This window comes from Neoarius graeffei, chromosome 6 (genome assembly GCF_027579695.1).
Source record: "Neoarius graeffei isolate fNeoGra1 chromosome 6, fNeoGra1.pri, whole genome shotgun sequence".
In the NCBI taxonomy this organism is placed as follows: domain Eukaryota; kingdom Metazoa; phylum Chordata; class Actinopteri; order Siluriformes; family Ariidae; genus Neoarius; species Neoarius graeffei.
Genome location: NC_083574.1, coordinates 32,086,454 through 32,099,018, shown reverse-complemented (window position 1 = coordinate 32,099,018; position 12,565 = coordinate 32,086,454). Strand labels below are relative to the sequence as shown.

Below are 12,565 nucleotides of genomic sequence, written 5' to 3'. Positions count from 1 at the left end.
ATTAAACGTGGCAAGGTTGTAGATGATGGGTCAGTTGAGTTATCTGGGGGAGGAGTCATTGAACATCTCGTTGAAAGCCAGTCGTGCACGTACCTGGGACTAGAAGTGAGAGATAAGCTCCAGAATGCCCATATTAAGGACAAACTAAGGACAGAGTACAAAGTTGGTCTCAAGAAAATCTGGAGCTCTGAGCTAAACGCTCGCAACAAAGTCAAAGCCACTAACATTTATGCCATGCTAGTCCTTTCATATTCTTTTGGCACTGTTGACTGGACCCAGCAAGAAATTTGTGGCCTTGACACCCTCACCAGACAAATAATGTCAGATAATAGGGCTCACCACCCATGTTCATCCCTAAATCATTTATACATGCCAAACAATTCGGGAGGATGTGGTTTGATTAATGTGGAAGCCCTTCACAATAAATCATTGAAATGTATATTTGCACATATTTATTTGTCTGATTATCCTCTAGCGACACATGTCAAGATACATAACCAAAGTAGGGCATTCCATAGTTATTTTAAACGTGCCAAGGTGGTTGGACAGGTACTCAGTGTAAATGTTGATTTTGTTGATGGCAAGGTACTGCTGGATGGTACAGCAATGGGTGTCAACCAAATAAAGTCACACATAAAATCTGCCCAGAGTCAACACTTTAAGGAGGTGCTTTCCAGGAAGCCACTGCATCATGTTTACGTGCAGTGTGTTGAACAGAATAGTAATCCTTCTGACTCCTTTGCTTGGATGAAGTCAGCTGGCCTGAAAAGTGAAACTGAAGGCTTTCTTTTTGCTGCTCAGGACCAGTCACTTCCCACCCGAAATCGCCAAACTGTGATTTTAAAGGAAATTGTAAATAGTAAATGCAGATTGTGCAATGAATTTAGTGAGACTGTCCAGCATCTTGTCAGTGGATGTCCTGCTTTGGCTCAAACTTCCTACCTCAAGAGGCACAATGGCATGGCCCGTGTTTTCGATTCCCATCTTCAGCATGCCCGTGGCTTTGACTCTGAGGTCCATCCATGGGATGACCCGGAACATGTACAGGGTGTCATGGAAAATGAGTGCTTTAAACTATACTGGAACAGGCCCATATACAGCTTACAACATTTACAAGCCAACAAACCTGATCTTGTCTTATTTGACAAAACCAATTAAATTATTTTCATCACTGAATTCTCTGTCCCTTTTGACACCAATGTGATTGATAAGATTCAGGAGAAGCACTCAAAGTATGCAGACCTCGCATATGCAATGTCTCGCTTGTATCCCAGGTACAAAGTTGTCAGACTCCCCATTGTTCTCGGTGCCCTAGATTTGGTATCTTCTGATCTCTTAACGCAGATTAGGAGTGTACCCGGGTTTTCCACCGGAAGCACAGCTCTTCTCACTCTGTGGACAATGCAGAAGGCTGCCCTGTTGGGGAGTCTCCATATCCTTAGGAAAGTTCTTGGCGGGTTTGACTAGGCGGCACTTCCTGGGAGCTGGTCCCATTCGCTGTCTGGGCTGCGTGTAGAGGGGGCAAGGGTCCCTGAGCTGATCATGCGCCTTACCAGCCTGATTTGCCAGAAATCACCTGACCCCTCTCTGCTGCACTTTTTACTTTAATCTGTAATTTAATACAGTTTATTATTATTACCCCCTGCAGACTGCATTTACTCCATAAATGCCCTTCATACTTACGCCTACTTAATACTTCAAACACCAAAAGCACCTGAGAATAAAAGTTTGCACAATAATACTGCTACTAGTACTGTACCGGTACATGTACAACCCCGATTCCAAAAAAGTTGGGACAAAGTACAAATTGTAAATAAAAATGGAATGCAATGATGTGGAAGTTTCAAAATTACATATTTTATTCAGAATAGAACATAGATGACATATCAAATGTTTAAACTGAGAAAATTTATAATTTAAAGAGAAAAATTAGGTGACTTTAAATTTCATGACAACACCACATCTCAGAAAAGTTGGGACAAGGCCATGTTTACCACTGTGAGACATCCCCTTTTCTCTTTACAACAGTCTGTAAACGTCTGGGGACTGAGGAAACAAGTTGCTCAAGTTTAGGGATAGGAATGTTAACCCATTCTTGTCTAATGTAGGGTTCTAGTTGCTCAACTGTCTTAGGTCTTTTTTGTCATATCTTCCGTTTTATGATGCACCAAATGTTTTCTATGGGTGAAAGATCTGGACTGCAGGCTGGCCAGTTCAGTACCCGGACCCTTCTTCTACGCAGCCATGATGCTGTAATTGATGCAGTATGTGGTTTTGCATTGTCATGTTGGAAGATGCAAGGTCTTCCCTGAAAGAGACGTCGTCTGGATGGGAGCATATGTTGCTCTAGAACCTGGATATACCTTTCAGCATTGATGGTGTCTTTCCAGATGTGTAAGCTGCCCATGCCACACGCACTAATGCAACCCCATACCATGCAGGCTTCTGAACTGAGCACTGATAACTTGGGTCGTCCTTCTCCTCTTTAGTCCGAATGACACGGCGTCCCTGATTTCCATAAAGAACTTCAAATTTTGATTCGTCTGACCACAGAACAGTTTTCCACTTTGCCACAGTCCGTTTTAAATGAGCCTTGGCCCAGAGAAGACGTCTGCGCTTCTGGATCATGTTTAGATACAGCTTCTTTGAACTATAGAGTTTTAGCTGGCAACGGCAGATGGCACGGTGAATTGTGTTCACAGATAATGTTCTCTGGAAATATTCCTGAGCCCATTTTGTGATTTCCAATACAGAAGCATGCCTGTATGTGATGCAGTGCCGTCTAAGGGCCCGAAGGTCACGGGCACCCAGTATGGTTTTCCGGCCTTGACCCTTACGCACAGAGATTCTTCCAGATTCTCTGAATCCTTTGATGATATTATGGACTGTAGATGATATGTTCAAACTTTTTGCAATTTTACACTGTCGAACTCCTTTCTGATATTGCTCCACTATTTGTCGGCGGAGAATTAGGGGGATTGGTGATCCTCTTCCCATCATTACTTCTGAGAGCCGCTGCCACTCCAAGATGCTCTTTTTAGACCCAGTCATGTTAATGACCTATTGCCAATTGACCTAATGAGTTGCAATTTGGTCCTCCAGCTGTTCCTTTTTGTACCTTTAACTTTTCCAGCCTCTTATGCCGCTTTTCCACCACCAACGCGGCTGAGTTGGGCTGAGCCGTGCCGTGCTGAGTCGGGCTGAGTCGAGCTGAGCGGGGCTGTTGGAGTTGCATTTCGACTACAACCGCGCTGAACCGTGCTGGCTGGAAGTGGGTGGACACATTGGGTGGAGTTAGCGAAAGTGGGTGGACATCAGGTGATGTCGTTATGCGGCGCAAACAGTGACATCAGTGACCTTTTAAGCGGTAGTCTCACGACCCGGAGAGTAAACAATAAACATGGAGGACATGGAGTCGTTAGTGTTGCTGGTCTTGGTGCTGTAGCTTGTTGTCACCGACAACGCCAACAGATACTGGCAAGAGCGTATAGATGAGGCGAGGCGCATAAGGCTTCATAATTCTCGTAATTCGTAATTCTCCTTCTTCCGGGTTTACGGTGTTTACAGATCCCAGCGTGCTTGCGGGGCGTGTGTGGGCATGTGAGGACACTCCTCCTCACCAATCAGTGCACAGGGGAGTGTCTCCTCACGCCCCTAGCCTCACTCAGCTCGGTTTGGCTTGCTTCAGCCCCACTCCAAAACCGTGCGAGTTTTGGGGGCTGAGCAGGGCTGAAGCGAGCTGAGTCGTGCTGTTCTTAGATAGTCGAAACGCGAGCCGCGTCGGGCTGAAGTTAGCTGAAAAAGGGTAGTGGAAAAGGGCCATTATTGCCCCTGCCCCAACTTTTTTGAGATGTGTTGCTGTCATGAAATTTCAAATGAGCCAATATTTGGCATGAAATTTCAAAATGTCTCACTTTCAACATTTGATATGCTGTCTATGTTCTATTGTGAATACAATATCAGTTTTTGAGATTTGTAAATTATTGCATTCCGTTTTTATTTACAATTTGTACTTTGTCCCAACTTTTTGGAATCGGGGTTGTAATTATTGTATTAATGTAATTATTGTACCATCCACTATTAGATCAAATTAAAATATTACAATATTGTTTGAAAGTCTAGAGCAAGATATTTTGTTATTTTACAAATAACACTTCAGATATTGGGGCGGCATGGTGGTGCAGTGGTTAGCGCTGTAGCCTCACAGCAAGAAGGTCCAGGTTCGAGCCCCGTGGCCGGCGAGGGCCTTTCTGTGTGGAGTTTGCATGTTCTCCCCGTGTCCGCGTGGGTTTCCTCCGGGTGCTCCGGTTTCCCCCACAGTCCAAAGACATGCAGGTTAGGTTAACTGGTGACTCTAAATTGACCGTAGGTGTGAATGTGAGTGTGAATGGTTGTCTGTGTCTATGTGTCAGCCCTGTGATGACCTGGCGACTTGTCCAGGGTGTACCCCGCCTCTCGCCCGTAGTCAGCTGGGATAGGCTCCAGCTTGCCTGCACCCTGTAGAACAGGATAAAGCGGCTAGAGATAATGAGATGAGATGAGATGAGATATTGGGGCGGCATGGTGGTGCAGTGGTTAGCGCTGTAGCCTCACAGCAAGAAGGTCCGGGTTCGAGCCCCATGGCCGGCGAGGGCCTTTCTGTGTGGAGTTTGCATGTTCTCCCCGTGTCCGTGTGGGTTTCCTCCGGGTGCTCCGGTTTCCCCCACAGTCCAAAGACATGCAGGTTTGGTTAACTGGTGACTCTAAATTGACCGTAGGTGTGAATGTGAGTGTGAATGGTTGTCTGTGTCTATGTGTCAGCCCTGTGATGACCTGGCGACTTGTCCAGGGTGTACCCCGCCTTTCGCCCGTAGTCAGCTAGGATAGGCTCCAGCTTGCCTGCGACCCTGTAGAACAGGATAAAGCAGCTAGAGAGATAATGAGACTTCAGATATTGTTTAACAATAATAAGCATCACTGTATAAATGATAGAGTGCAAATAGCTCTGTAACTAGATGTCGTTGGGGTTTTTGAGACATGGAGGGCCAGGAATACCATCTAGCCTACAGTTCAGGTCGGAGTCCTTCAAGAGTAAATGTTTTGGCTTTCGCAGCATTCTGTTTCCAAAAGCTGATGTCAGGAAAAATTCTTTACACAAAGAAGGTTTTCTTGCTTTTGTAGTTTTTTTTTTTAAACTATCCTTCCATGTTAGGACTCTTCAGGAAAAAGAAGGTATATTCCAACATGTAGCTAACGCTAGGTCACAAATTTGCACCATCACTCCAGTTGTTAAGAGGAATTTTGTATGGATCATAACCGCCAATAAACTAATTTCTGCATCCTTTGCTTCTTTCTGACTAAGATTATCCAAGTAATCCAGCAGTAGAGCTTTTTTAGCTGTAGTTTTCTTTGGACAACAGACATCTTCGCTTGGCTTTAGTATGTGCACAGTGTGTAAACAAAGTTTGCTTGTCCCCCAGGCATAGGGAAGCAACAGTTGCTAAGGTAAACATGCAAGTGTGCCCGCCCACACACTGAAGCGTCATGGCACCAGTGCAGCAGCAAAGTGAGTGAGGGCGTTTGTGGTGATTGGGGATTTCCCAGAGGTATTTCCGATCTGCCCGAGTGCAGCATGCCAGCAAACCAACCCAAAACACTGATTTTCCTTCAAAATATGACCCAAACAAACATCACAAGGTAAAAGTCTGACGTGATTTTTCAGCAAGTGTTGGAGCGCAAAAAAAAGTGTGTTGGCCCCAAGATGCAAAAGCACTTTGGGGAGAATACTCTTTTTTTTTTTTTTTTTACATTATCAAGTAAATGTAACCATAATGAAGGCTACTGGGTTTTGCTGCAAAATTAAGAAGCGTGCCAGTCAAAGCGTCCAGAAGAACTGTGGCTGGTTTTGCAAGATGCTCAGTAAAATTTACCAACTTGTACCCAAAACTACATTTTTTTAGGCAAAGGGTTATCACACTAAATATTGGTTTTGTTTCTTTTATTCCTGTATATTGCCCTTTATAGTATTTTTTAAAATACTATGTAGAAGCATTTCAGAATTTCTGAAGACATCGACTTTTGCACAGTACTGTGTAAATTTAGACAGACACACACACACACACACAGATCAGCCATCATATTAAAACCACCTGCCTAATACTGTGCATTGTGTAGGTCCCTCTAACCTGATGAAAGAGGCCACTGCCATTAGGGAATACTGTTATGAAGGGGTCTATCTGGTCTGCAGAAATGTTTAAGTAGATGGTACATGTCAAATTAACAACCACGTGAACGACAGGACCCATGGTTTCCAAGCAGAACATCACCCAGAAAATCACACTGCCTCCATCAGCTCATCTCTTCCCCAAGTAAGCTACGCACACACCCAGCCGTCCACATGATGTAAAAGAAAACATGTCATCAGACTAAGCCACCTTCTTCCACTGCTCCATGGTCCAGGTCAGATGCGCTTTCGGTGGTGGACAAGGGTCAGTATGGGCATTCTTACTGGTCCTCTTCTACACAACCCCATACACAGCAAGGTACGATGCACTGTGTTCTGAAAGCTTTCTATCAGAGCCAGCATTAAGTTTTTCAGCAACTTGTGCTACAGTAGCTCTTGTGTGATCGTACCAGACAGGCTAGTCTTCACTCCCCATGCACATCAGTGAACCTTGGGAGCCCATGACCCCATCATCGGTTCACTAAATGTCCTTTCTTGGACCACTTTCGGTAGGTACCAACCACTGCATTCTGGCAACACCCCACAAGATGTGCCAGTTTAGAGATGCTCTGACCCAGTTATCTAGCCATCACAATTTGGCCCTTGTCAAAGCCACTCCAATCCTAATACTTGCCCATTTTTCCTTCCTTCCAAAATATCAACTTCAACTCAAGAACAGACTTTTCACTTGCTACCTAATATATCCTCCCCCTTGTCAGGTGTTACTGTAGTGAGAATCACTATTATTCATGTCACCAGTCACTGGTTTTAATGTTATGTCTGATCAATGTATATGGTGGTCATTGTTAAAAGTGATCTCATAATTTTATCCCATACATCACAAAACATTTGGGTTTACTAAGCTAGCTAAATATCTCTCTGTTCCCATAGTCTTCTCTCTAGATTATTATTATATTTTTTTTTTTGTGGCTACTGCCTCAGAGAGGCAGAGCCACTATGTCCTCGTGTTGTAAGAATGAGTGTAACAATAGCGCACTGCGCATACGCATTACAATCACCAGAACGGCGAATCATGATCGCAATATGAACAGTTGAGCTTGCATTATCAAAGGTACACAAGAATGAGTGGCAAAGCCACCATGTCATTGTGTTGTAAGAATGTAAGAATGAGTGTAACAATAGCACACTGCGTATAAGCATTACAATCACCAGAACAGCAAATCGTGATCTCACAATATCAAAAGGTACGCAAGAACAAGTGGCGAAGCCACTATGTCATCATGTTGTTACACTCATTCTTACAATAACGAAACTTTGTAACTAATCAGCACTTATCTTGATCAAGTTTGATTACCCGTTCTACTTCTTGATAAACTTCAGAACCAATCAGAACCAGAAACAAAATAAGAGAAACCTCGTTAGAACTTTGTAGTACTGGAAGATAACTGGCAGATAAAAAGATAAACGAAATTCACCACATGGTTCACCAAGGCTACTGACTCAATATCAAGTAAGTGTTTAAGAAAAATTTACCTTTTGATTATCATAGCTTTTGTTTGGTCCTTCTGAAAAGTCTTGTAAGGTTTTTTTTTTTTTTAGTTTTTGGCAGATATTTACACCAAGAATTCCAGCCATTCAACAAAAAGTCGAGAAGGCAGCGAAGCCAACATTGGAATCTTTTGAGCAATCCACTCAGTTTGCAATTACAAAAGTCCCATGTGGGAATAAATCAGCTCCTTCGTGAAAACTAAAAGTATAATTGGTCAAACTTCTGCTATTCTCTTGAATTTTTTAAAATTTTATTTTAGAACCTTTACACTACACTTGTGAAACAAAATATGCTCATCAGTACTAAATAATGCTTCTAAGACAATTCATGAACAAGTGCTTTCTTACTATTTTGAAAATACATATTAGTTCACAGCACTGTATTTTGAACAAAACACTAAAAACTGGTAATCAAAATACTACAAGCCCTGATGCTGCTCACAGCTTGGTGATGCTTGCAAGAAATGAGGCGAGTAGAATTGATAACATGTATATGCTATATTTACTGTATGGACATGGTATCAGAAAAAAAATTTATAAAAACAGTAGCCACGTGTACTCATAGGGTACTTTTTTCCCCTCCCCGCCCTGTGTCGTAATTTTAGCCCCAAAACAAATCTTCAGACACCCAACAACCGAATTGTTTACACCTATTTAAGTGGAATGTAAACATATAAGGTCTCCTTTAACCTGGATTTCCTGGATCTAAGCTCTTTACGAACACAATCTCATTAAATTGCCATCACATGCGCGATTTGATGGTACTTGTGCATTAAGTAGCTGTAAATAAGGAAGCTGAATCAGACTCACCGATAGTGGTGAGAAGAGTGTTGGAGAAGAACACAGCAGACGCCAGGTCCCAGTTTGAGTTCCCGGAGGAGTTCTGCAATAATGACACTCCGTATTTGTTCGCGTATAGGAGCATCTGTACAAGTTGTTCTAGTGTTGAGGTGTTAATGCAGCTCATGTTGCTAAGAAGCTGCTGTTTGAGAAGATTCAACTCAGCCTGAACTTTCTCTTCCTGAGGCTTCTCCAGTGCTGAAAATACAAAACCTCCGATCACCAAATACCCCACATATCCACACACCAGACCCAGCAGGCCCAAATACGACCTGAGCGAAGAGGACATATTGGCAAAGTGACGCTCAAATGACAAGCAAAATGCTTATCCGGCTGAACTCCTCTTCTACTTCTTCTTTACACACACGCACCCTTTTCATCTCCGCCTTGATGTGAAACTCAGGAATAGGGTTGCCAGATCAGAATCAATCACGTTGACTGGTTTCTTTTAAAAAGCGATACGGAATGAATCGGCTTTAGTTCCAAATTCGATTTATTTTTTTTTAATCTGATGTCATGCGGGGGGCGGCACGGTGGTGTAGTGGTTAGCGCTGTCACCTCACAGCAAGAAGGTCCGGGTTCGAGCCCCATGGCTGGCGAGGGCCTTTCTGTGTGGAGTTTGCATGTTCTCCCCGTGTCTGCGTGGGTTTCCTCCGGGTGCTCCGGTTTCCCCCACAGTCCAAAGACATGCAGGTTAGGTTAACTGGTGACTCTAAATTGACCGTAGGTGTGAATGTGAGTGTGAATGATTGTCTGTGTCTATGTGTCAGCCCTGTGATGACCTGGCGACTTGTCCAGGGTGTACCCCGCCTTTCGCCCGTAGTCAGCTGGGATAGGCTCCAGCTTGCCTGCGACCCTGTAGAACAGGATAAAGCGGCTAGAGATAATGAGGTGAGATGTCATGCAGGGGTGTAGCTGGGGGGAGGGTCCTGGGGTGCGTGATCCCCCCCTTGTCGGACCATACATTTTTTCAATAGCCGCATAAGAATATTAGAAAAGCGCCCACTGTAATTTTTCTAACTTCTTTTTTTAAACTAGATTGTCACCTCAGCCTCATTAGGGTTTCTATAACCTTGTATGGACTTCTTGTGATTTGGGCATGAAAACCCAGTTTGTCAGAGTGTGTGCGGGAGAGGCGGATGTAAGTGCAGACATGTTAAATAATACACAGTGCGATATGAGCATAAAGTGTGTGAAACACACACAGCAGGCAAAGTCGTAATCGAGAAAACAGGCAGGAGGTCAGTCGAGGCATGGACAGAATATCAGAGGCAAAACGATACAAGATCAAGGGATGAGAAACAGGAGTCAAAAAACCAGGAGGTCAACAAGAACAGGAAACAAGGCACGCTAGATTCGGTGTAATACTTCGCATCATCCTTGCATGGGCGCAGTCCTTAAATAGCCCAAACATAGTTCACTGATTAAAGACAGGTGTTCTTTGTTAACAGCGCGCATGCCGGAAAGCCAAGGCGCGCAGGACTGACACAGTTCTGCACAAGCGCAACACGATCGCACTAGAAAGCATGGTCAAGCTGCTAGTGTAGCTGCAGTCTTTTTAGTTGCGAATTACGAGTATTTCCTCATGTTAATAATTCGCCATGTCAAAACAAGCGAAACTTTCGACGTGAAGAGAGGTAAGCGATTTATTATATATTTTTTTTCCATCAAAGTTGCATTTTGTGGCTTCGAAGCTAAGTTTTAGTGCCGTTTCTAGAACACAACATAAAGAAAACATGGAAGAAACAGCAATGATGGAAGAGCCGGTTTCTAAGCTACCTAAAAGTAACAATGGTAATTATTTTTTGTTACATAATGTACTCAGGCTGCCAGTCAGTGTGTGACCTCCCCCCCCCCCCCCCCCCGAAAAATCCTAGCTACGCCCCTGTCATGTGTATCTCTACATACAGTGGTGCTTAAAAGTTTGTGAACCCTTTAGAATTTTCTATATTTCTGCATAAATATGACCAAAAACATCAGATTTTCACACAAGTCCTAAAAGTAGATAAAGAGAACCCAGTTAAAGAAATGAGACAATTTTATACTTGGTCATTTATTTATTGAGGAAAATGATCCAATATTACATATCTGTGAGTGGCAAAAGTATGTGAACCTTTGTTTTCAGTATCTGGTGTGACCCCCTTGTGCAGCAATAACTGCAACTAAATATTTCCGGTAACTGTTGATCAGTCCTGCACACTGGCTTGGAGGAATTTTAGCCCATTCCTCCATACAGAACAGTTTCAACTCTGGGATGTTGGTGGGTTTCCTCACATGAACTGCTAACTTCAGGTCCTTCCACAACATTTCGATTGGATTAAGGTCACGATTTTGACTTGGCCATTCCAAAACATTAACTTTATTCTTCTTTAGCCATTCTTTGGTAGAATGTCTTGTGTGCTTAGGGTCGTTGTCTTGCTGCATGACCCGCCTTCTCTTGAGATTCAGTTCATGGACAGATGTCCTGACATTTTCCTTTAGAATTCACTGGTATAATTCAGAAATCATTGTTCCATCAGTGATGGCAAACCGTCCTGGCCCAGATGCAGCAAAACAGGCCCAAACCATGATACTACCACCACCATGTTTCACACATGGGATAAGGTTCTTATGCTGGAATGCAGTGTTTTCCTTTCTCCAAACATAACGCTTCTCATTTAAACCAAAAAGTTCTATTTTGGTCTCATCCGTTGACAAAACATTTTTCCAATAGCCTTCTGGCTTGGCCACATGATCTTTAGCAAACTGCAGACGAGCAGCAATGTTCTTTTTGGAGAGCAGTGGCTTTTTCCTTGCAACCCTGCCATGCACACCATTGTTGTTCATTGTTCTCCTGATGGTGGACTCATGAACATTAACATTAGCCAATGTGAGAGAGGCCTTCAGTTGCTTAGAAGTTACCCTGGGGTCCTTTGTGACCTTGCCGACTATTACACACCTTGCTCTTGGAGTCACCTTTGTTGGTCGACCACTCCTGGGGAGGGTAACAATGGTCTTGAATTTCCTCCATTTGTACACAGTCTGTCTGACTGTGGATTGGTGGAGTCCAAACTCTTTAGAGATGGTTTTGTAACCTTTTCCAGCCTGATGAGCATCAACAATGCTTTTTCTGAGGTCCTCAGTAATTTCCTTTGTTTGTGCTATGATACACTTCCACAAACATGTGATGTGAAGATCAGACTTTGATAGATCCCTGTTCTTTTAAATAAAACAGGGTGCCCACTCACACCTGATTGTCATCCCACTGATTGAAAACACCTGACTAATTTCACCTTCAAATTAACTGCTAATCCTAGAGGTTCACATACTTTTGCCACTCACAGATATGTAATATTGGATCATTTTCCTCAATAAATAAATGACCAAGTATAATATTTTTGTCTCATTTGTTTAACTGGGTTCTCTTTATCTACTCTTAGGACTTGTGTGAAAATCTGATGATGTTTTAGGTCATATTTATGCAGAAATATAGAAAATTCTAAAGGGTTCGCAAACTTTCAAGCACCACTGTATAAAAATGTCTCTCCGTTGTTTTGTTATTCTTGGGTGATAAAAAACAACAACTCTGTTTCCTTTCTTGTCAGAAGTGGTTCCTAAACTCAACTAATAAACAGCATTCTTATTCCCTTAACTCGAATCAGTAATAAAGTCAATGAATCTTTGTGTCACATCACTAGTAAGTGAGCAAGGTCTGAAAGTTAACCACAGCAAATTGATCTTCACACTTATTGCCAATCTCACAGGGTCGAACTATCATATTATTCAGCACATCTCTCTCCAGGACCTGTACGAGTCCAGGACCCTGAGGCGAGCAGAAAGGATCGTGGACTACCCCTCTCACCCCAGACACAAACTTTTGGAATCACTCCCCTCTGGTAGGAGGTTGCGGTCCATTAGAACCAAAACCTCACGCCATAAGGCCAGCTTTTTCCCCACTGCAGCTGACCTCATCAATAAGCTCAGAGACCTCCACTGTCTCTAATCTCACACTTTCGATCTGTGACATTAATGCAC

At 43.2% G+C, this 12,565-nt stretch overlaps 1 protein-coding gene across 2 annotated transcripts in view; it reads right to left on the bottom strand.

Annotated features, from left to right (window-relative positions):
* Positions 1-8,923, bottom strand: part of kcnk6 (potassium channel, subfamily K, member 6) — a 31,962-nt gene extending 23,039 nt beyond the window's left edge. For both annotated transcript variants that reach the window (XM_060923570.1, XM_060923571.1), the window contains exon 1: positions 8,522-8,923. In XM_060923570.1, the coding sequence (XP_060779553.1) occupies positions 8,522-8,840 (319 nt within the window). In that variant the 5' untranslated portion in view covers positions 8,841-8,923. The remainder of the gene's footprint in view (positions 1-8,521) is intronic.
* Positions 8,924-12,565: the final 3,642 nt, after the last annotated feature.